This window comes from Sciurus carolinensis, chromosome 10 (assembly GCF_902686445.1).
Source record: "Sciurus carolinensis chromosome 10, mSciCar1.2, whole genome shotgun sequence".
Taxonomy (NCBI): Eukaryota; Metazoa; Chordata; class Mammalia; order Rodentia; family Sciuridae; genus Sciurus; species Sciurus carolinensis.
The window spans coordinates 57891604-57918347 of NC_062222.1; the positions used below are offsets into that span (position 1 = coordinate 57891604).

The following is a 26744-nucleotide window of genomic DNA, read 5'->3' on the forward strand; positions in this document are numbered from 1 at the left end:
AGCAAGTGTTTTCTCTGATATGTGGAACTAACCCAGAGGGGAAGAATAGAAGTTCAGTAGATTAGACCAAGGGGGATGAAGGGAAGGGAGTGGGTGTGGGGTGTTCGGTCACATCCAGAGAGGATTGAGGGAAGGGATAACTATTGGAGGATGGTGCTGGCTATAAATCAATTACTAATAGGATTATTTATTCAATAAACGAAGAACCAATACTCTTTTCAAATGGAAGGAGGTGTGGCAGATAGGGCCATACCAGATCTGGCTTCCAATAAGATGGAGAACCACACCTTCACCTTTATTTGTAGTCACAAAGGTAAAGGGGCCTGGACAGGAGGGGCTTCTTCTGTGAGGAACAGGATGGGGTGGAGTTAGGGAAGCCATTTGCTTAGGGAATTATCACATTCTGAGACAGTGAGCCACTCTACACAGGACCTCTTACTCCCTGGGACCTAAAACATTCTCCTATGACTGTCAGTCAGTTCCTGGGAGTCAGACCTCTGTATCCCATGGCTCAGCCAAACCTGATTCTGCCAGACATGGATGGCTCCCCATAAGGGGGGATAGAAATTGGAAAGATAATGAAAAGAATCTGACATAATTTTCCTATGTACATATATGAATACACCACAGTGAATTCCACCATCATGTGCATCCACAAGACTGGGGCCCTAATTAGAATAACATATATTCCATGCATGTATAATTTTATCAAAATGAACTCTATCTACTGTAATGTATAACTGAAAAAAAACAACAAAAATAGAAAAGTATGATTCACTAAGTAGTTAGAAGAATGACTAGAAACATTCTTAGTCTGAGAAATCCACATGAATGAAGACTTTGAGGTGTTTAGTAGCATGGTATGTTCAGGGCAATACAGAGTTCTTTGGAATATTTGGAGTATAATATTTAAGGAAGAGCAACAGGAAGTAGGGGATGGAAAAGGAGATAAGGGCTGTATTTTGGAAAGCCTTGACATGCCCAAAATACTTTTCAAGTACAACTTGGTAATTAACTTCAAAAGTATCATTAAAACCACTTTTCCCCCCGTTTCCATGTAGACATATTGTAGACATTTTCCAGCTATGTAGCTTGCATAATTAGTGTATTTATATGAGGCACTGGTAATGTGGAGATGAGTCAGGAGTTTTGAGGAATGAAGCCAGGAAATGTTACTGAAAAATAAACTTTGTTTTTCTATGGCAGGTGTCAGGGGTGGGCTCTGAGGGCCCCAGAGCTGCACCCTGACCTGATCTCTAAGATGGCGCCTGGCAGCTTGCCAGACATAGCTGCACTCATAAACAAGTTTTAGGAAGTAACTCTGGTTGGCTGTTATACATGAGGCGATACTGGTATCTGCCTGGAGACTGTTCCTTGATAGGCTGACTTTCCTGGTAGTCTACTCTCTGATAGGCTGATGTTCTCGATATAAGTCTGAGACTTGCGGAATAAACTGCTTTTGGTTCCTGTTATAAAGAAGAGCATAGGCATTGTGATTGTCCCCGCAGGCGGTGGGCGATCATAGGCAGGTACTATAATAACGTTTGCTTATGTGGCTTTTTTTTAATGAAATAAAAGAAATTTAATTTCAGAATATTACATGAATAGAAAAGAAAGACAATGCATACAATGTTTCTTTACAGTTACACACACACACACACACACACACATATGTATATATAGTAAATAAGAATGAATAAAAAATGGTGAAACTTTGTCTTAAGAAACCTTGCTTCTGTTGTTGAGCAGGTTCGTATAGTGCAAAAACAACCCTTGCTAGGACAATAGGAGCCTGGGGTGAGGATGTTTTTCCCAGCAGGTTCTGCTGGTCCCTAAATATGTAAGGGGCAAACTCAATGGCTCTTTGGCTCAGGCTGTGGCCGCACACACTCTGGTTTCCATGGTAACCCAAGCATTGCGACTATTTGTGCTCCACCTTCTCACTAGCCCTCCTCCATCAAGATCTTGCATCAGCTGTCTGGAAAGGCCAGCTTTCTACAGCTGAGTTTGCCATGGGGCTAATTACCACTGGTGCAAGAGTTTGTGCATCTTAGGAACCCAAATCTGCCCCAAATTTTGGAATATCCTGCTGGTGTCCAGTTTTAAATCTAGGACTTATCCTTCAGTGTGAAGGTTTCAGGGCACAGGAGGAAAGGGATGAGTGCACTGTACAAAGTTGCTCTCCCCGCCCTTTCCGTTGCAGCCATTTCCCCCGCCTCCCAACTACTGTCAGTCTGTGAACATCCTAGCTAGCTATTGGTTCATCAGTCAGCTTGCAAGTATCCTTCTCCGTTATTGGTCCCCTGATAGCCCGGTGGAATTCAACTGCTTCACAGTAGCTACCCCGCCATCTTTTCTCTTGCTTTTCTCTCCCCCTGACTTGCTTTCTCTCTCCTCCTTGCTTTTCCACTCTTTCTTGCATGCGCCCTTTCTCTTTCCCTTTCTTTTCCTCTCATTTTCTCTCTTACCCTGCAGGGAGACACTCTGTTTGCTCAATAAACTCCCTTATGTGATTTCCCGTGTTCGGTGTGGTTTCTGTGGGATCTCTTACAATGAGGATCTCTGCTGGGGAAAGTTTTATACAGATAAGGCCTCTGAAGGGAGCCATCAGCTTCCCGCCTCTGTATGGGGCCTTGTTAAGAAGTGACAAAGCAGGGCATGTTTTTTCTTTTTGAATTAATATTTGCTCTACTAAGCAAGACTCAAGTGAGACAATTCTCTTATGATAGTTTTAATACTAATAGCATATATTCTTGTAGTTTGTAAGTTTAGACTTTAATTCACTCCTTTAAGTTACTTTTACTAAATAAACATTTTTGGTTTTATTTTTAAAAATATTAGGTTAATATTTATAGTTGCCTTTTTATAACTTTTAATATTTGTTTCTTTTCATTCCCTTTTTGCTTGACTTTGAATGAAAATCATAAAATGTTTTCCTTAAAGAAAATTTCAAGAGCATCTACAATTAACAGAAGCATTGATGTTCCTTCAATTCCTTCTTGTGGGCAGTCATATGGTTATAATATTAATGAGGATGGCAGTATTATAAAACGCTTTCCACCTGCTAATGACAACACACTAGGGCCAGCATACTACAAACCTCAATTTGTAAGTATAATCCAGTTTGGAAGTTCGTTTATAATTGTATATGTTTCAATTCATGTAACACTAACAAATACACCTGCAAATTTCAGTGGCTTCATACAGTTGAATTTCTTTTTCTCATGCATATGGGCATCTACAGTCAGTTAGCAGAAGAGGATGAAGGATTATGAGTGAGAGGTTTCTGTAGGCAAGGCATATGTACATATAGTCTCACTATATATCCAGGTGGCAGAACAAAGAGGTGTAAATTACTAGAAGTTCTTTTCATGATGTATAATCATATGAAATACACAGATAATATTTTCTTGAATTTGAAAAGGAATATGAGCATTTCATTTATAAAAGAATTTTAATATAATCATAATTTATTTCACAAATGATTATAAAAATATAAGGAGCTTCTTTTTGATTAAATATCAAACATAGTATAGCAGATCTATCTTGTTGAGAGCTTAAGTTTCAAACCTAGCCAGAGTTGAGTCAAGATTTCATTCAGTCAGATAAAATATATTAGTCATCTATAAATACAGATAATAAAGATAGCTGGTATGTTGTGTCTTACTCAGTTATAAGATAGAAGTACATAGTACTTTGAACTTATTTTTATGAGGTCTTTTATGAGGTCTGGAAGAAGTAATCCTACCAAGAAAAATGGCAAAAATTAGGCATAGATTTAATGAAAGTCTGAACAGACACCTTGGGCAAAGAATAGATATTCTTAGGATTTGATTTAATCTTCATTCTCAGTGCACTACAGTTATTCGTATGTGTTTTTGTCTTTGGATGTAGGCCCAAGCACCTTCAGAAACTGTTTGGATTATGGTAGTTGATATTTTGGGGAGTCTTGGAGTCTGATATCCTTTGAATTGTTAATAGCTTTTTCTTAAAATATTTTTATTGTAATTTATATAATATATGAAAAATATATGATGCAACAGGAAAATGGCATCAGTGGGTACACACGACAGAGAATACAGAATTTAGAGAAGTAGTACAGGCAGATCACTAAACAAGCAACAAACCCTGGGTATGGGTGGAGTTCTGATTTTTAGAGTTGTTACATTATATTATAAAAATGTCTGTTTTCAACAAAAAGTTATGAAACATATAAAGAATTGAAATATGGCCTATATACATAAGAGAAACTGTTCTTGAGGAGGCCAGGTTGTTGGATTTACTAAACCAAGTCTTTAAATCAGCTATTTAAAATATATTCAAAGGACTAAAAGAAACTATATCTAAAGAACTTAAGGAAAGTGTAAGAACAATATATCACCAAATAGTATCAATAAAGAAGAGAAAGACATTATAGAAAAAGAAAATAAGTAGAAATTTCAGAATTGAAAAGAAATAATGGAAATTAAAAACTTGCTACAGTAACCCAACAGCAGATTTGAACTGGGAGAGGAAAGAATCTGTCAACTTGAAGAAAAGTCAGTTGATATTATGCAATCTGTTAAACAGAAAGAAAATAGGATGTAGAAAAACACACATAGTTTCAGAGACATGTGGTTGACTATTGAACATATCCACAAAGTTGTAATGGGAATCTTAAGGAGAAGAGAGAGAGGGAAAGGGACAAGTGAATACTGAAAAAATAATGTTTGAAAGCATCACCAATATGATGAAGAACATTAATCTAATCATACAAGAAACTCAACCAACTCCTAGTAGGATAAATATAAAGAGATGTGATTAGTGATTAACATTAGGAACTACAGAAGGCTGTAATGTGTTAGTCATCTTTTTGTGACTATGACTAAAATACACGACAAAGAACAATTTAGGGGAAGAAAATTTTATTTTGAGTTCTGAGTTTCAGAGGTTCAATCCATGGTCAGCCAGCTCTATTACTCTGGGCTTGAGGTGGGGCAGAACATCCTGGCAGAAGGGAAACTCTGGAGGAAAGCTGCTTACCTCATGATAGCCAGGAAGCAGAGAGAAGGAGGAGTCTGGGACAGGAAATAATTTTCAAGGGCGTACCCTCATTGACCCACCTCCTCCAGGAATGCCCTACATGCATGCAGTTACTACCCAGTAAAGTAGTCCTTTCAGGTGTTTAACCCATCAAATGGTTCAATCCACTGATTAGGTTATAGCTCTCATAATCTAATTATTTAATGCTGAACATTCCTGCATTAACACAGGAGCTTTTGGAGGACACCTCATATCCAGACTACAATGTGTGGGATGGTATAATCAAAGTGTGGGAAAAAAGACTGTCAATCATGAATTTTATTATCAGCAAAACTATTCTGTGAAAATTAATGAAAATTAAGACATTCCTAAGGAAATGGCAACAGAATTTTTTTCTTTATAATAAATACTAAAAAATTTAGGCGGAAATGAAAAGTTATTAGTAACTCAAATTCACACAAAGAATTAAAGAACAATGATAAAATAAATATATAAGGCACTATTTAACTTAATTTATAACTTTTTGATTCCTATTAATTATGGAAGAAATTAGAAATGATATATTTTGTGTTCAAATATAGGTAGTCTGATATTTTAAGACCTAATGAACTTTCTACATTATGAAACCTTTGAACAACTTGGTTACTTCTGGTAAACTATAGAATAAGGACATTATAAATTATATAATAATTTTTCTGTTCCATCCTGAGAATTCCCACTCCTTTCTGGCAATGAGGCTTTTGTCTCAAGAATATTTCACTTTCCCTCTCTATGCCAGACCTCGTCTTTTAGGCATTGACAAGCCAATCACCTGTTAATAACAACCTAATTATTAGTTCTGACCAATAGACAGTGGCGAGTATCTTAGCTATTCGATTAAGATATGCCTTAACAACAGAGATCAATTTTGTAAAAATTACAGTGAACTTGGTAGAAGTGCTATGGTCCTGATATCAGGATATTTTCTACAAGGTGAAAGACAAGTAATGAGCAGCAGTGTAATGGAGCCGGACTGCCTGGGTTTGTTTCTGGAGTCCATTACCAAATATTTAATGGCTCATTGTCAAATTATTTAGCATCTTTGTGCTTAATTGCCTTATCAGGAATATTCTTGGGAAAAACTATAATCTGATATACCAGAATTATTATTTAGTTTTCACAATAGCCATAAATTTTTGGCATTAACTTGAATAATTCCCCGAGTCCTCTTAACTTAAATTTCAAAATATAATTCTTACTCTAAAATTATATTATTATTTTTTTAAAAATGATTTGTTTTGTAATAATGTGTCATTAATTAGAAGGCCCAAATAATGCCTCCAAGCTTCATTAGATATATAAAACCTTTTTCCCATAAGACTAAATATTACTTTGATTATAAACTTGATTTCTTTCTGGATAAATTATTCATAAAAGACAGAAGAAGAAGAAAATTTATTCCATAATATTAATAGGGCCAATTTATTTGATAATCTGAGTAATTTTTGAGTCAATCCAGTTTGTACTTCCTAGAATAAAAATCCAAATCTAATTTAAGAAAACACATTATGTAAAAACATAGATTAACATATGAATTAAAGGCATAGTTCTTAATATTCAGGACTGTTCAGTGAAGTTTAGTTGGAATCGAACTGTGATATTTTATGAAATTCCCATCTTGAATTGAGAGAGGAACAAGAGGTAGGGTGTTGAAGCTTAGTGGCTAACAGCTTGATTTTCTTCTATTTCACCTGCAGAACAACAGATTCTTCACAGACTATTGCATAATGATACAGATCTTATTTCTTATAATTCTGTGGAGCCCTTTAGGTGCATTTTGAGACTGTACCTATGTGGGCTCGGTTTCTAGATGTGAATTATTAGTAGGAAATTAAGAAAATAATCTAAAAGATGAGTAATTATTGTGGTTCCTCCCTAACTGGTAAGTCACATCTACTGAAGGTATCTGATAAAATCTTAAGTATAGAATCCAGTGTTCTACAAAAACTTAAGCAAAATTTAATTTGTAAAGAGAGATTATTTTGTATAATATTTCAACTGATAAAATTTAGCTTTTCTCTTTTTTTCAGAATAGTCCAGGAAACTGTTAGATATCCATTTTTTCAGGGGTGGATTTTATAAGCAAGATCTGCAGTTGGAATTATGATACTGACAGATTTGGTAATGATATCACTCTGTGAGCTACCTGTGTGCTGCCTAACTGAAAAGCAGTCCATTAGTGATTAAATTGATGTACTTTGGGACTTTTAATTTTTTACAAATTCTATTTCCATATTTAATTGTGGAAGGATTGGGGGAGGGTAAAAGTTACATAGTCCCTTCTTCATTCATTTAATTGTCAATGAGAGTGGCAGTTAGTAATTCTTCTTGAAGTTTTATTACAGCATTCATTTAAAATAATGCAGCTCCATGCTGAGTTTGCTTCAATTAAGTCATATTTTATTTGCTAATGACTTTCCAAGTTGACAGTGACCTTGGAGTGGGTATTGTCAACACTTCTTGACATAATAGAGGGTGTGATTTAAAATCAAGTGTATCAATGTGTTCTTCATTTTCTGTATGAATTTTTAAGAGGTTTTTAAATTGAATTTCAGACTGAGCATTTACCTGAGTAATGTAGAGGTTGGTCAGTTAAGTAGTCATCAGCTCACATGGTTTAAATGAAATTAATTTTACTGTATACAAAGAAAGAATTTTGCTAATGTCTTGAATTTTGTGTGTATGTATGCACATATACATGTATGCATACATACATGATCTTTCCTTTGACTCTGTTACTTTTTAAATTGTTCAATAGCTGAACCGTTAAAAATCTCAATAATGTAAATGCAACTGAGGAAAGCTTCTTGGACACAATTCACCTCAAGGTCCTGAATTGCTGTGTTAAAATAGTTACTATAAAAGCTTACCATGGGACGGGAGGTATAGTTCAGTGTTGGAGCACTTGCTTAGCATTAAGAAAGCCCTTGGTTTGATCCCTAGCTTAATTTGATGTTTTAGGCTTAAAAAAAAAAAAAAAGGATATAAACGATGACTTAACACAGGGCTCTTTTAAAATATTCACTTTTTTGAAGTATCTCTAGACTACAATAAATATATTAGACATGTTTCTGTATGAATTATGTAAAATATTTAATATATTCAACATGGCTATATTATAGAACAGTACAGTAGAATAAATCTGCACAATTAATGAAATTCTGCTTTATTTCTAAGTAAAAATAAAGTACAATATAAATGGTAAATATTTTTTTTCTGTCATCAAAACTGCCTGTGTACTTTTGGCAAAAGAAAGGTTTGTGTGGTGAGGCACTGTATCTTCAAGCTCTATTGAATGTAGTTGAATGTAGCAGTCTAGACTTAGTACTGACCTTATAGGAACAAGCTACTTTTCAGCTGCTCTAGTGGATGCCCTGGTTTGTGCCCAGTATCTGTCTACTAGCTGCTTCTGTGTTGAATATGTCAGGCTCTGCCTCTTTTCTGTGCCATTCAGTTAGGTGTTACAGCATTTGCATCTGCAACCCCAGACCCTTTGGATTGTTCATCTGTCTTATTTCCGGTTTTGTTATTGTTAGGAGTCCCAAAGCAGTGTGTGTGTGTGTGTGTGTGTGTGTGTGTGTGTGTGTGTGTGAATGTATACTCTATGTCTTAGAGTTTGGTGGGATAGCTCTTTGAATTCTTCAAATTTTTACTCATAGCCTTACACCTTCAAGGATCTGACAAGGAAGGGACTGGGCTTTAGAATCATGTATTAATTAGAATTCTTACTCATAATAATAATAACAATGATATCTTACTCTGATGTAGTGCTTTCTAGGACTGAATCATCCATCACTCATGGTGTTGAAACTAAAATGTCCATGGTGAGGAGAGGAAAATACCACTCTGTTCCTTACATTATAATGCAGTAGAAGAAATCTGCAGATAATAATCCAAACACACTGAGACCATGTACAATGCTGGAAATATTTCTAAAAGAAATAAGGATTCATCATTTTTTAAATTTAATATGTTTTCCATGCTTCATTGGGTTACAAGTAATGAAGAAAATAATAACAATAATAATGTTTGTTAGTCAGACAATTTTTTGTCTCCACTTACCAATGTAGAGGACCTCAAGCTTTCCATACAGTTCCTTTTCCCAGATATTCCTAGAATTCCTCAGGGACTGTCCCAACCATACTCTTGAACAAGTCTGTTTCCACTGTGTACGGCTGCTGCTCCACCAGGCATTTGTTGCTTGCCAGATGGTGCTCTCTGCTGGGCATTTCCATCAGTGTTCTCTAGTACAGCTAAAACTGCAGGATGAGCTGGGGTGAAGTGAAGGGGATAATACCCTTCTTTCCTTGTGTTATGCTCTAATAGAAGGGTCTAAAAGTAGCAGTGCTTTTAATGAAACAGTTCTTTTAGATTTTTTATCATAGCACAATTGCATACTGTAAGAATACAGGCATAAATCCAGTCTGTGTTAGGAGGCAAATTCAACAGAAAATTCTTAGTATTTATTTATTTATTTATTTATTTATTTATTTATATTGTGTTGCTGGGAATCAAACCCAGGGCCTTGAGCTTGCAAGGCAAGCATTCTACCAACTGAGCTATATACCCAGCCTTAGTATTTATTGTTGCCACTCTTGATACAAAGATTTTCTCACTGGGTGAGAGTCATCATGATTAACTGTGGATTAGTTTTCACATTCACCTTCTGATTGGTTTGCTCTTAGTTCCAAAAGATCCCAATACATGTCTGAATCCTACCTGGACAGAGCTGGTGACTCCATGTTTCTTTATCTTCAGCTCTAACATCCAGCTGTGCCAACTTCTGTTTGTATTTTGTCGTTGCATCCCATAGCATTTTAGAGTAGTGTCTAACTAGAGATTGCTGCTTACTCACTGTCCAAGAGTCTATCATTTTCTCCAGTTTCTGTCTTTCTGGGAATGTTAATAAGAGTTCAGTTGAAGTTCCTTTCACATGTAGTAGGGTCCTTTTTTTGGTTCTAGTCTCTATTGTGCTGTGTCTTATAGAAATTCCTTAAAGTTGTCTGGCATGTGAATGATAACTTCTAGTTTTAAGCCCTGATAATTTATGCCTATTTTATATACTTCTGAAATTTTGTAGTGAGGTGGAGCTTGGGTTTGAGCATGGGTTTGAATTGAATTTATGCTTTTTATCACTAATATGTACCATTTACTGAGGTCTGTTTGATTATCCTTTATTGCAGTAACATTATTTATAATAGTAATTGAGAGAAGTTAATTCTACTGCTTTTAAATAGTGAACCAGAATGCCTGACACTATATGTTTGCTATGCTAATTTTATTCAGTATATATTGTTCTAACAATTCAGGCTTGTTTTAGTGCTGTATTTTTATAAACATAGTTTTTCAAATGTATTGAAAAAGGTAAAATAGAGTTTCTTCTACCATTAGTTAAAAATGATATTTAAAAAAAAATTCTATGGTTGCTTAATTATGTATTAGTTCAAGAGAAAATTCCTTCAAGAGTTGCTACTATTATTGCATTGCACTTCATAATTTTAATTTCTGCAGAAACCAGGTGCTTTAACTTTTCATGGTTCATGCATAATTTTGGCATTTACTATAGTAAATGTAAGGTGGAATAATGGTTGATTTCTCATTTTACAAATCATTTATTTGGTATTAAAAATACTGATTCTCTTCAAACATTAGCATAAAATGAACTGGGTAGTGTTTTAATTTATTGTTAATTATTTGTCACTCTTTGAGAGTTTACATGATTATTTTTGAAGTACCAGGTAGTTAGAAAGTATCTAATATTTGTTAGTAATGTTTGTGTTTTTTCTGTCTGTTTAAGTAAGGTAGTTTTCAATAGACTTTTTATTTCTCAAAATAATACAATCCTATCCCTTCCCTTTTTTTAAAGATGGGAAGCTAATTGGGTTTTTTAGATTACTGACTCAGTGCCAAGAGCACAGCTGTTCATATGTGTTGAGGATATATGTATGAGGCATTTCTCTCTCTGAGAATCCTGACTGATGTGAAATGGGATGGGGCACCTCAGTGACAGTGTAGCTTAGGATCTATCAAGGAACACAGCATTTACCAATGGAACCCTTTTGACTGAGGCTATCCTTGCTTTAGATTTAGACTTAAGTACAATTTGAATCTTGTTTCAGAACTTATTTAAATTATGTCTCATCTTCGCTTTTGTGTTTTTAGGGTGTTTCCAATGCAACTTTGAAATACAAAGGTATACATTTTGGCAACTCTACAGGGAGATTAGAGTTACCTAAAATATCTGGTCCTGGCCCTGGACAATATGATATAATCCAGTAAGTATATGTATAAAAAAGTATGTCTTTAATGTAGTACTTGAATATAAAGCAATCTAATTTAGACTAGGCTATCCTGTTAAGAAAGGCAAATTAGTATGAAGAACTCAAAGAAGTATTATATTTTGGAATAACCTATTTGAAAACTATTGATTTTTAAAATGAGTCAGATCCTATGTCTCTTATTTTATATGTATTACCTTGTTTAATCTTCACAAGTCTCTGTGTGGTTACTATTGTTATATGTATATTTTGTCAGTGAAAAAAATCCAAGGATCAGAGAGGATAAGGAACACATTCAAAATCATGTGTCCATTTAAGTGGCAGAGCTAGACTTTAACTGAGGCCTGTTTGATTACACAGCCTATGTCATATCTAAGTACTAAAATATACTGTACATAATGTAAAGTAGATAAAAGTCAGAGAAAATATAAAAGATGACACAGGGATTCCCCCATTATCCCTGGCTCTCATCTCCATTCTTCTGATTATAAAATGGTTTTAGAAAGCATTTTCAGTCATTGTGAATCAGATCTATAACATTAGGTTCAAGGTAATAGTTACAAAGATTAAGTAAATTTCTAGTAAAATAACTCTACCTTTGTTTTCTGCTACTATGGAAGGCAAAATTATCAACTACCATGTTTTTCTCATACTCTGTTACTTCTTCCTGTGATTATTTTTTTGAAGATTCTGACTTAATTTTTACTTGATTCTCTCTCAGCATGAGTTTTCTTCTGAAAAGTCCCATAATGTTTACCTATTTAATTAGTTTACTTGACACAGTGAGACATCTCTATGTCTCAGCAATGGATATAGTTTAGCTTTTTGTTTAAACTCCCTTGCTATATTTAATTCATTGAACAAACATTGTTTGAATATGTATTATGCATCATACTAAACCTAGTAATTGAGAATAAAAAGACTGAAACATCACCCTGTTTTTGCTAATTCATACTCTAGTCCATTTTCTTTTCCTTCTCCTAACATGAAAGGTACATCTTTGTATTTTTATTTTTTGAGTAGTAATACTGGAAACTGAGTATGCATATTTGGCTTACTGGAGTCTATACTTATATCATTATCATTATTCCAAACAAGATTAGGTCTCTGGGCTATTCTAATTCTGATCATTCCCTTTTTAACATAAACTTTTGTTGTTTGATATTTTAATCCTATCTTTTTCTTCTCCCAGATTAGCTGGTTTGCCCCTTCTTCTTTCCCTACTGTCTCATTGAGGTTTAAATAACATAAAACAACACTATCTAATCAGTGTTAGCTTAGCTTTTGCTTAAAAGTTTTTCCTGCCGGTCCTTTTCCATTCCCCTACCTCATCCCACTTCTGTTCTCCCTGTTTCGTGCTATTCATGCTCTTCTTTCCTTTGATCTTTCTTGTTTCCTCTATTTCTCCTCTTCCATTTGTATTTTTCACTTTTGCTTACATGAATGAATTAATGTAGATTGCATTCCTGCTGCTTCAGTTATTTCATCATTTTCATTATTTTGTTTGGTGCCTTCACTGTATCTTTTTATTTGGAGTTGTCTTTGTTCTTTTCTGGCAGTTGATGTTTTCTCCCCTTTTTTTTTTTTTTAACTTTTTGTTTTATTGGTTGAGTCAGAAGTATTCTGAGAGACTTGATAGAGTATCAAGGAGGAGACTCTTAGTCACCTAAATGGAAAGATAAACATAGAGGTCTCATTTTGGGAAAGACACAGACCTAAATTATATCTGACAATTCTGATATTCTAAGTATATATTTGTGATTGATAAACACATTTGAGGTTTTGAAAACAAGCTCACATGTTGAATTTTGAGCAAATAAAAACTCACTGAAAAAGTATTAAATAGTATAACTGGGTTGGTAAATGCATATTTAAGTTAGCACTCCTGAACAAAGAAAACAATGGCAATATTATGAAATTTAAACTTTTGTTTTATGTTTTTCTATTATATATTTTTTAAAGATTTAAAAAAAAAACATATTTTTTGGTTGTTGATGGACCTTTATTTTATTCATTTATTTATATGCGGTACTGAGGACTGAACACAGTACCTCACACGCTAGGCAAGTGTTCTACCACTGAGCCACAACCCCAGTCTCCATTATCTATTTTAAATCTTTATATGTTTAGTTTGTTAGAAATGGAAATATCATATTCTTTTAAAATTCCATTTAAGAAATAGAAAAAATAGTATAGTCAGTATAGCCTGTTTATATATAACTTTTGAAATGATTATAGCTAGCAGTTATTGTGGGCTAATTATGGGCAATGTGTGGCACTAAGTAGTTCACATATATTTTCTATTTTAATCATTGCATTCATGAGAATTGGCTATTAGTATTTCAAATTACAGATGAAGAATCTGAGGCTTAGAGAAATTAGGAGATTTATATAAGATTATACAGTTAATAGGTAGCAATGCTGGGATTCCTATTAGGCTGTCAGACTCCAAGGATTTATGGTAAATAGAATATACAGGAAACTTTTTTGCATCTCATATCTCATTTTGTTTTTGGAATCATTGAAACAGGTTTATAATAATGCTTTGAATTGGAGAAGCAGAACCAATACAAAAATACAATTTTACAAAATTTTGAATATGTTAGTCTAATCTAACCTATTGATCTTATCACATACTTTTAACCTAGGAAATGTTACTGTATTCTCTTTGCTTATGTAAATGTTTTTATGTTTACAACTGAGAATTGTCATTTCCTATCTGAATTTTCTAAAGGGAAAAGACATTACATTGTGAAAATATTAATATTAAGAAAGATCAACAGCAAAATTATTGTTCATTTAGTCCAAGATTTTATGAAGTAATAATATTGCAGGAGGAAAAAAAGGTAAGTTGAAAAGTGCCTATTTTACCTATTTTCCAGGTTTTAATGTCATTGAGCCCATTGTTGTAAGGTTAAAGTTCTCTTAGATCTACTGTGTCTTATAGCTTTGTTGCTCAGTAAATATTATAGAAGAAACTGCTAAATATCTCTGCTTGAACACTTCTTATTATAAGGAACTCAACTACTAGTAAGTTTTCTGGTTTTAGTGGAAGACAACTCTTTTCTTAAACTGTCCTTTTCAAATGGACCTAAAATTTCCTACTTCTGCCTACTTATAATTTTCCCTTTTACTATGATTTCGTTTTAGTTTTTCTTTCTTCTTTAGTAAGGATGAATGTTCTAGGTGCATTTGACTTTTATTTACTTTTGTGGTTACTCCTATCCTTTGAAGTCATATAGGGACTGCTTTTTATTTGTGAATTTGTCTCTTATTATGGTATCTAATGCTAAACATAATATTCTACGTGCACTGTACATAGTCAGATTCTTATCTTCTTCATTCTGAATACTGTATTTTTATTAACATAGCCCATTTTAATGTACATTCCGTTTTTTGTAGCTATAATTCAGTTTATTCATTTGGAACTTGTAGGTGAATAAAGTCTGGATTTTTCTTTTTTTTATTTAAACTTAAAGTTTAAAGATTATAATATAACACTATAAGCCAATAGAGGAAATCTGCAATATCTCAGGGTCCCACTGACAGCTGACCAATATGAGAAAACAAGGGAAGAAAATGTCCCAAACAAACCTCGATACTACATCAATAAAACCCAATGACAGCACAGCAGAAGAAATGTCAGAAAGGGAATTCAGAATGTACATAATTAAAACAATCAGGGAAGCAAATGAGGAGATGAAAGAGCAAATGCAGGCATTGAAGGAGGAGATGAAAGAGCAAATGCAGGCATTAAATGATCGCACCAATCAACAGTTAAAAGACCAAATTCGGGAAGCAAGAGATCATTTCAATAAAGAGTTAGAGATACTGAAAAAAAAAAAAAACTGAAATACTTGAAATGAAGGAAACAATAAACCAAGTTAAAAACTCCATAGAAAGCATAACCAATAGGATAGAACACCTGGAAGACAGAACCTCAGACATTGAAGAAAAAATATTTAATCTTGAAAACAAAGTTGGCCAAACAGAGAAGATGGTAAGAAATCATGAACAGAATTTGAAGAATTATGGGATATCATGAAAAGACCAAATTTAAGAATTATTGGGATTGAGGAAGGCTTAGAGAAACAAACCAAAGGAATGAACAATCTATTCAATGAAATAATATCAGAAAATTTCCCAAATCTGAAGAATGAAATGGAAAACCAAGTACAAGAGGCTTATAGGACTCCAAATATACAAAATTACAACAGACCCACACCAAGGCACATTATTATGAAAATACCTAACATACAAAATAAAGACAGAATTTTAAAGGCCGTGAGAGAAAAGAATCAAATTACATTCAGAGGGAAACCAATAAGAATATCAGCAGATTTTTCAGTCCAGACCCTAAAAGCTAGAAGGGCCTGGAACAACATTTACCAAGCCCTGAAAGAAAACGGATGCCAACCAAGAATCTTATACCCAGCAAAACTTCCCTTCAAATTTGACGATGAAATAAGATCCTTCCATGATAAACAAAAGCTAAAGGAATTTACAAAAAGAAAGCCAGCATTACAGAACATTCTCAGCAAAATATTCCATGAGGAAGAGATGAAAAACAACGATGCAAATCAGCAACAGGAGGCGCTAGCCTAAAGGAATAGTCAAATAAAGGAGAAACCAAATCATGTCAAAAAACAAAAATGAGTCAAATGACTGGGAATACAAACCATATCTCAATAATAACCCTGAATGTTAATGGCCTGAACTCATCAATCAAAAGACATAGACTGTCAGATTGGATTAAAAAGAAAAATCCAACAATATGCTGCCTGCAAGAGACTCATCTAATAGAAAGAGATACCCATAGACTAAAGGTGAAAGGATGGGGAAAAACATACCATGCACACGGACACAGCAAAAAAGCTGGAGTATCCATCCTCATTTCAGATAATGTGGACTTCAAGTCAAAACTAGTCAGAAGGGATAAAGAAGGACATTACATGCTGCTTAAGGGAAGCAAATCAGCAAGACATAACAATCATAAATATCTATGCCCAGAACATTGGCTCATTCACGTATGTCAAACAAATCCTTCTCAATTCCAGAAATCAAATAGACCACAACACAATAATACTAGACGATTTTAACACACCTCTCTCACCACTGGATAGATCGTCCAAACAAAAATTGAATAAAGAAACCATAGATCTCAATAACACAATCAACAATTTAGACTTAATGGACATATATAGAATATACCATCCAATAAAGAACGAATACACTTTCTTCTCAGCAGCACATGGATCCTTCTCTAAATAGACCATATTTTATGCCACAAAGCTACTGTTAGCAAATAGAAGATAGAGATACTACCTTGTACTCTATCAGATCATAATGGATTGAAATTAGAAATAAATGACAGAATAAAAACAGAAACTTCTCCAATACCAGGAGATTAAATAATACACTATTATATGATGAATGGATAACAGAAGACATCAGGAGGGAAATAAAAAAATTCTTAGAAGTAAATGAGAACAAAGACACATCATATCAAAATCTCTGGGACACTATGAAAGCAGTACTTAGAGGAAGATTTATTTCATGGGGCGCATTCAACAAAAGAAGTAGAAATCAACAAATAAACGACTTAACACTACAGCTCAAAGCCCTAGAAAAAGAAGAGCAGACCAATACCAAAAGTAGTAGAAGGCAGGAAATAGTTAAAATCAGAGCTGAAATCAATGAAATTGAAACAAAAGAAACAATTGGAAAAATTAACAAAATAAATAGTTGGTTCTTTGAAAAAATAAACAAAATTGATAAACCCTTAGCCACACTAACAAAGAGAAAGAGGGAGAAAACTCAAATTACTAAAATTCGGAATGAACAAGGAAACATCACAACAGACACGAGTGAAATACAAAACATAATTAGAAGCTATTTTGAAAATCTATATTCCAACAAAACAGAAAACCTCGGAGACATCAACAAATTTCTAGAGACATATGAATTACCTAAACTGAACGAGGAGGACATACACAACTTAAATAAATCAATTTCAAGCAATGAAATAGAAGAGGTCATCAAAAGCCTACCAACAAAGAAAAGTCTGGGACCAGATGGGTTCTCACCGAGTTCTACAAAACCTTTAAAGAAGAGCTCATTCCAATACTCCTCAAAGTATTCCATGAAATAGAAGAGGAGGGAACCCTCCCAAACTCGTTCTATGAAGCCAATATCACCCTGATACCTAAACCAGACAGAGACACATCAAGGAAAGAAAATTTTAGACCAATATCTTTAATGAACATCGACGCAAAAATTCTCAACAAAATTTTAGCAAATTGCATACAAATATATATTAAAAAGATAGTGCACCACGATCAAGTGGGTGTTATTCCAGGGATGCAAGGTTGGTTCAACATTCGGAAATCAATAAATGTCATCCACCATATCAACAGACTTAAAGTTAAGAATCACATGATTATTTCAATAGATGCAGAAAAAGCATTCGATAAAATACAGCATCCCTTCATGCTCAAAGTACTAGAAAAAATTGGGGTAGTGGGAACATTCCTTAACATTATAAAGGCAATCTATGCTAAGCCCATGGCCAATATCATTCTAAATGGTGAAAAACTGAAAGTGTTCCCCCTAAAAACTGGAACAAGGCAAGGATGCCCTCTTTCACCACTTCTATTCAACATCGTCCTTGAGACTGTAGCCAGAGCTATTAGACAAACCAAAGAAATTAAAGGGATACGAATAGGAAAAGAAGAACTCAAACTATCCCTGTTCGCTGATGACATGATTATATATTTAGAGGAACCTGGAAATTCCACCAGAAAACTTTTAGAACTCATAAGTGAATTCAGTAAAGTAGCAGGTTACAAGATCAATGCTCATAAATCCAATGCATTTTTATACATAAGTGATGAATCTTCAGAAAGAGAAATTAGGAAAATACCCCATTCACAATAGCATTGAAAAAAATAAAATACTTGGTAATAAATCTCACAAAAGAGGTGAGAGACCTCTACAATGAGAACTACAGAACACTAAAGAAAGAAATTAAAGAAAACCTTAGAAGATGGAAAGATCTCCCATGTTCCTGGATAGGCAGAATTAATATTGTCAAAATGGCTATACTACCTAAAGTGCTATACAGATTCAATGCAATTCCAATTAAAATCCCAATGATGTACCTTGCAGAAATAGAGCAAGCAATTATGAAATTCATCTGGAAGAATAAAAAACCTAGAATAGCTAAAGCAATCCTCAATAGCAAGAGTGAAGCAGGGGGTATCACAATACCAGATCTTCAACTCTACTACAAAGCAATAGTAACAAAAACGGCATGGTATTGGTACCAAAATAGACAGGTAGATCAATGGTACAGAATAGAGGACATGGACACAAACCCAAATAAATACAATTTTCTCATACTAGACAAAGGTTCCAAAAATATGCAATGGAGAAAAGATAGCCTCTTCAACAAATGGTGCTGGGAAAACTGGAAAACCATATGCAACAGAATGAAATTAAACCCCTTTCTGTCACCCTACACAAAACTCAACTCAAAATGGATCAAGTACCTCGGAATCAGACCAGAGACCCTGCATCTTATAGAAGAAAAAGTAGGTACAAATCTTCAACTTGTTGACTTAGGATCAGACTTCCTTAACAGGACTCCCATAGCACAAGAAATAAAAGCAAGAATCAACAACTGGGATAGATTCAAACTAAAAAGCTTTCTCTCAGCAAAGGAAACTATCAGCAATGTGAAGAGAGAGCCTACAGAGTGGGAGAATATCTTTGCCACTCATACTTCAGATAGAGCGCTAATTTCCAGACTCTATAAAGAATTCAAAAAACTCTACACGAAGAATGCAAATAATCCAATCAAGAAATGGGCTAAGGAAATAGACACTTCACAGAAGAAGATGTACAAGCAATCAACAGATATATGAAAAAATGTTCAACATCTCTAGTAATAAGAGAAATGCAAATCAAAACTACCCTAAGATTTCATCTCACCCCAATTAGAATGGCGATTATCAAGAACACAAGCAACAATAGGTGTTGGCGAGGATGTTGGGAAAAAGTTACACTCATACATTGCTGGTTGGGTTGCAAATTAGTGCAGCCACTTTGGAAAGCAGTATGTAGATTCCTCAGAAAGCTTGGAATGGAACCACCATTTGACCTAGGTATCTGTCTCCTTGGCCTATACCCAAAGGACTTAAAATCAGCATACTACAGAGATACAGCCACATCAATGTTCATTGCTGCTCAATTCACCATAGCCAGATTGTGGAACCAACCTAGATGCCCTTCAGTTGATGAATGGATAAAGAAACTGTGGCATATATATATACAATGGAATATTACTCCGCAATGAAGAATGATAAAATTATGGCATTTGCAGGCAAATGGATGAAATTGGAGAATATCATGCTAAGTGAGATAAGCCAATCTCAAAAAACTAAAGGACGAATGATCTCGTTGATACGCGGATGAGGACATATAATGGGGGGTGGGAGGGGTTAGCATTAGGGTTAGGGTTACGTTTAGGGTTAGGGATAAGGAGTGTGGTAAGAATGAAGGAAAGAAGGACTGTAAGGAGTGTATAGAGGGAAAAGAGGGGTGGGAGGGGTCGGGGGAAGGGAAAAAAAATAATGAATCAAACATCATTTCCCTACGTAAACGTATGATTACACAAATGGTATGCCTTGACTCCATGTACAATTAGAGAAACAACATGTATCCCATTTGTATACAATAATAATAATAAAAAAAGAATAAAACCATATTGCCACATGTGAAAAATATATTAAAAATATTTCAATGTAAAAAAGGAAAAAAAAAGATTATAATATAAAAATTTAAAAATGGATACATTTAGATTAAAGAAAAATGATTCTCTTGAAAAGTCAATAACTATTTCCATAAGAGTTTTCTTGAAAATTTCCTTGGTCTTCCCCTGAATTCTAATCAGCAATGAAAAATATTGTGTATCAGAAATGACATAATACTAGAAAAAGATGCATCAACAAAGTAACAATACAATAATTTTCATTGAGTAACAACTGTAAATTTCAAAGCAGATAAAATATTAATTTGAAATAAGTAGAATTTAATGAACATAATAGTTTCAGAATATACTCAGGAAAGGGTGAAAAAGTCTTTGGTTTCACAATAAGATTTTATTCATCAATAGAATTTATTTATGTGTAATATGCTTTGAATATAAATACACAAAAATTAAAGTAAGAAAATTTTTTTCTGTTATAAATTGATTTTTAATGGAATCCTTAGTTATTTAGAAATGTTAGGTATTTTTTTTAAAAGCCTTCTTTTATAGTGGTACCCTGCATTTTTAGAAAGGAGTTATTACATGATTTTCAAATTAATATCAGTGTGCCTGTACCATTATGATCATTGCATTGTTTACTGTGTTGTTGCTTTCTATAGCCTGAGATAATTTTCTTTGGAAATTATAGAATAGTAAACATAACATGAAGAATTATAATTGATAGCAATGAAATAAATTTAACTGATTTTTAAGTATTAGCATCTTTGTGCTTTTTCTTATTCTTTTCTTATTAACTGTAAAATCTCTACTTGATTGTATTTCCTGAGCATGGAGATTTTGCCTGTAGTGTTTAGCACAGTATTTAGGAATAAGGGCTCAATCAGTATTTGACAAATGTATGATTTTTCAAACACATTGTTTTATATTTAATAGTAACAAATGTTTTTAAAACAAATATTATTTTCTGTATTTGTACAGAGATTTTTAACCTTTCAGTTCATTTTCAGAAAAATAATTTTTGAATCTGGTAGACCTTTCTCATATTCAGGTACTCCTACCATTACCATTTTACTTTTTCCTCTTGAATTCTTTTCCATTTATAATTTTTGTAAGTCAATTCAAAATATTATCTCATTATTATCCTATTATATATCATTGTTATTTATTGCACATAGTAAAACTCTAGAAGATAATGGATGGAAATACTAGAAATCTTGTTTTGTTGGGTGATTGTGAGGAGATGTGCACGTTCTAAAGAGTTAAGATTTTATTGCTTCTTGATGTGTTCTTTTCTACTGAGATCTAATATCCATTTTAGATTTGACTATATTTAAGGGTAATTTACCTCTGATTATATCTATTGAAATACCTTTTTAAAAATTGTGACTTTACCCAGGGGTTTACGTATCTTTTGTAATTATATGTAATGTGACTCTTACTCTGAAAAATTGAATCTGTGGAAACAATTCAGACAAAATCAGAATTTTGAAGTACTAAAAGTTGTTTGCAATTAAACTGATCATGTAAAAGTACTGTTATTTTCTGCATGTTTGATATAAAACTAATAAATGTTTTGTTCAAGATGATATGTGCAACCACTTTTTTTTTAGTCAGAACATCCTGAATCTAGGGAAATAAAATCAAAAGAATCACTTTTTCTGTAATCCCAGCTAGTCAGGATGCTGAGGCAGGATGATTGTAAATTAGAGACCAGCCAGGACAACTTAGTGTGATCTAGTTCAAACTAAAACTAGATAGATAGATAGATAGATAGATAGATAGACAGACAGATAGATAGGACTGGGGATCTAACTTAGTGGTACAGTGCTTACAGTGCATGCCTAGCAAGTATAATGGCCTGGGTTCAATACATAGTATGTGAAAGGTGAATCACCTTTTATTTTTTTACTCTTTAAGTATAAAAAGAATAAGAAATTGATTGAGGTACTTAAAATATAGGAATTTTAATGTGTGTGTCATTTGTGAATATTTTATTGTCATAGCAAGTATTTCTTCCTAATCTGTAAGTTTGAGTTTGAATGTTAAGGTAATGAGGGAATATGGACTCTGCCTGTTATGATTTAGATGTGAGATGTCTCTCAAAAGCTCATGTGTGAGACAATGCAAGAAGTTTCGGAGGAGAAATGATTGGGTTGTAAGAGTCTTTAACCCAGTCATTGATTTAATCCCCTGACAGGGATTAAGTGAGTGGTAACTGGAGTGGTAGGGTGTGGATAGAGGATGTGGGACAGGGGTGTGACTTTGGAGTATATATTTGTATCTGGTGAGTGGAGTCAGTCTCTCTCTCTCTCTTTTCTGATCATGATGTGAGCTGATTCCCTCCTCCACACTCTCCTGCCATGATGTTCTGCCTCACCTCAAGCCCTGAGGAATGGAGCTGACCTTCTATGGACTAAGACCCCTGAATCTGTGAGCCCTCAAATAAATCTTTCCTCCTCTACAGTTGTTCTGGTCAGGTTCTTTAGTCATAGCAGTGAAAAAGTTGACTAAAACACTGCCATTTCCTAAACTACAGATTTCTTGGCTCACATCATGCTAAATGGTGGTTTTATCAATGAATATTATGACATGGAATTACTAAATTTTCCATTATTTTGTTATGTTCCAACCAAATCCTGTCTTTGTATTTTTAAATGTAAGCAAGTAGGAAAAGGCAGCTTACTAGAGATGACTTATATGTATTGAGTTTGAATGACTGTTGTCATTATCAGAGATGGTTATCACAGAAGCTGCTTACTGTGATGAGTAGATGATGAGTTCAGTTTTAGACAGTTGAATTTGGAGAAAAATTACTCACAGTGGCAATTTGAAAATAGAATTTTAAATACATATTAGGAATAGAGATACAGATTTTTCAGTTGTTCTCATGAAGATGACAAAGTGATGAGATGGCTACAGAAGAGAATGCAGATGAGAAGAAATTTTGGAACAAACTTTGAGGAACACTTAAGAGTTTGGAGGTAAGGCATGATAGAAGTGCCAGAGGAGAAATAATTAATGAAGTAGGAAGTGAGTTGGGGAATTTAGATACCAAATGATAGAGTTTCAAAAAAAGAGACATAGAAATGTATTTATTTCTATAGGATAGTGGTCCTGATAAATCATTAAACAAAAAAGCAGGTTATAAATGGTATACATATTATGATTTCTTTAACTTTATAACTATACATCCATGTAGTCATAATAAAATATTTGTATTGATTAAATCAGAGTGGTGAGATTACGAGTGATTTTTTTTTTTTTTTTGTCAACTTTTGTTTTCCTCTATTCCAAGCTTGACTAGTACTTTAGTTTTGTTTTTGTGGTGCTGGTGGTAATCAAAACCTGGGCCTTGTGCATACAAGTGCTACACCAATGAGCTATACCCCAGCTTTATGAGTGATTCTAATTTCTCCTCTTTTGCATGGTTAAATTTTCTATTATTCTAAAGGCACATGTAGTGTAATTTAAAAAGAGATAATAAAACTGCAAGAAAGGTTTTAAAAGGAAGAAATAGATGCTGGAGAAGGTGCAGGTCAAGAACAGCCTTTGTTAATAAAAGGAATTTTAAGAGTAAGTATTTTAAGAATTGTTGAATATTGAGAGAGCAGTTATAGTGGCAGATGCAAGTTAGACTCCATGCAAATGGAATCTAAATGGAATGGTAAATGGGGTCAGGCAGTAGTAGCATTGAATAGATATTAATATTATACTTTCCAGAATTTTGCTGCTAAAGGGGAGAAGAAAAACTAGAGTAGATAGCACAACAGGGGACAGTTTATTTTTGAATGGATGTGTATTCTTAGAACAGTTGAAGGATACAAGGGAAATAGAGGAGTTGCAAAAATATGTAGGTGAGATAATTAGTATAGTGTGTACAGAAACATAATAAGCAAAGGAATTCAAGGCATAAACAGTTGGTTTACATTAGAGAGGAAGAGAAATACCTCTTTCTCTATGAAAAAGAAGAAAAATTGAATGATAAAACAAGTCAGGGATCAGAAATCTTTTTCTGTAAAGGACCAGATAGTAAATATTTAGTGTGGAACATATAGTCTCTTTCACACATATTCAACTCTGCTGTTGTATGAAAGGAGCCATAGACAGTGTATAAACCAATTGTGTTCCAGTAAAACTTCCAAGTACAAAAGCAGACAGGTTAGTTTTCACTCACAGGCTATAGTTTGCTGACCCCTGAAAGAGAAATATTGATGAGTATAGGAGGTACATTCAATAGTTTTATTTGGATGGCTTATATTATTTTGTTGACATAGACAACAAGGTCTTTTTGAGAGCACCTGGAGATCCAGGTCCAGTAAGAGCAGCAGAATTAGGTATTGCTTTGGAAGTATGAGTTGGTAAATTTGATATGGGGAGGCTGAATATCTTTGCTCCAGTTCTTGTTTTTTAAGATTCAGGTGACACTGACTTCTACAGTAGATGGTACATAAAGATTAGTTATAGGCAGGGATTTCCTAAAATTGTCTTTTTTCAAACCTGTTGCTTTTTCTTTATTTCCCAGAATCTCAGATTTTTGACTTATATTTGCCCTTATAGATTTCTTTTTGGCTTATTGGAATTAGAAAGTTTCTCTTTCTCTGTGGTACCTCAGAACTTTCTGGGCCTGACAAATCTGGGGCATTCCTGTCTTTTAACTTTCTGTAAGGGGAAATAACTGGACATACTTAGAAGAGGGGATTTAGTTTTTAAAATTTATTTGTTAACATGTACATCTCTTTTTCCTATATCTTTCCAAGTTTCCCTCAAAATTCATTTCTTTTTAAAATTTTTTTAATTTTAATTTTTTAGTTTTTAATTTGTCAAAATTCATTTCATTTTAAATTTAGAGGTTTGCTTTACTTTTTAAAAATAGCCTTATTGAGATCTGTTTCACATGTCATACAGTTTATCCACTTCATGTATATAATTCAATGGCTTAACATATTCACAGAATTGTGTAATCATCATTATAATCAATTGTGCAATATTTAATTTACCCTAATTGCTTAGTCATTCCATGTTCTCCTCAAACTTGCCAGCTATAAGCAATCACCCATTTACTTTCTATCTTTGTAGATTTGCCTATTCTAGACATTTCAAAACCAGAAATGTACGATATGTGTCCTTTGGCTTCTTTTACTTGTCAAAATGTTTCTGTTATACCATAATTAATTTCTTTATAAGACTGACTAGTATTCATTTCGGTGGCTATGCTATATCTTACTTATGAATTAATCAGGTGATGAGCATTTGGGCTATTTCTACTTTATGATTAAGAACAAAAAATAGTATAATTACTTACTGAAAGTAGAATAATAACACACGTAAAACTAAAGCTGCTATAAACATTTGTGTATAAGTCATAACCTAGATGCAGGTTTACATTTGTCTTGAATCTGTACCTATAGGTGGAATTGCTAGGTAATATTGTGGTTCTGTGTTTAACTTTTTGTGGAACTCTTTTATAAATCAGTGGTCCTATTTTACATTATGTTCAGCAAAGTATGAAGATTTTAGTTTTTGCAATACTTGCTATTATTGTTTGTCTTTTTTATTATAGCCATCCAAGGGTACATGAATGAAGTCTTATTGTGGTTTCAATTTGTATTTTCCTAAAAACTAATGATATTGAATATCTTCCATGTATTTACTTGGCATATTTATATCTTCTTAATAAAAGTGTCTAGTCTTTGCCCATTTTTACATTGAATTATTTCTTTTATTATTAATTTGTGTTCTATTGATTTTTGTATGAACTTACAATTAATAATATTGAATAACATTTCTTGTAAATGTAATCTTTTATTGATGTTTATGTGCCCAATTAAAATGTAGTTCTTAGGGCATAAGATTCTTGTGTTATATTTGTATACCTATAGTTAGTGTAGTACATATGTTTAATAATTTTTTTTGTGTGGTGCTGGGGATTGAACCCAGGGTATTGTGCTTGTGAGGCAAGCACTCTACCAACTGAGCTATCTCCCCAGCCCAATAATGATTTTTTTGAATGAATTTATTGCAGTTCCGAAAAAATTAGTAGTTGTATTTTCAAATTGGAATTAGGGAAAGAACTCTTAGGATTTCTCTTTCTTCCCATTTATACTATTTCCTTAGAAATGTAAATGTTAAATCAATAAGATGATTTTAGAAGTGTTGTTTTATATTTGGATTTAAACATTTTTCTGATTTCACAAAATCATATGAATATAATTTAATGAATGTTTTAATTATCAAACCTATCCTTGAGATCTGTTTTATTCTGTTACACGTACTGTGTTTGTTCAATACATTTTTTTTTGAAAATAGATAACATTCTGATCTACCAACAACTTCTGTTAAAAACACAAATATTAACTTTCATTCAACCTGAATATTTTCCTTAGGAGTTCATCTTGCCTTTGGTAATGAAAAATCATTTTAGCATCTTACTTAATATGAATGGAATCTCAAAGAAAATTCTCCACTTTGCAGAACATTGAAAAGTTGCTTCTATTGAAGTGCTTTTATTTGGTAATACAAAATGCATTAACTTTTTAATTAAAAAAATTCAAAAAACAGTAAAATTTCACTAGGTGGCGCCAATACTTTGAATCTTTACTGACAAAACCTATTCAATTTCTTACATTTATTAAAAC

General features: G+C 33.5%; 1 protein-coding gene across 1 annotated transcript in view; it reads left to right on the forward strand.

Annotated features, from left to right (window-relative positions):
• Window positions 1–26744, forward strand: part of Stpg2 (sperm tail PG-rich repeat containing 2) — a 618919-nt gene that overhangs the window by 22058 nt on the left and 570117 nt on the right. Inside the window, exons 4-6 of the mRNA XM_047566745.1 lie at window positions 2944–3108; window positions 11224–11336; window positions 14074–14185. Of these exons, the coding sequence (XP_047422701.1) occupies window positions 2944–3108; window positions 11224–11336; window positions 14074–14185 (390 nt within the window). The remainder of the gene's footprint in view (window positions 1–2943; window positions 3109–11223; window positions 11337–14073; window positions 14186–26744) is intronic.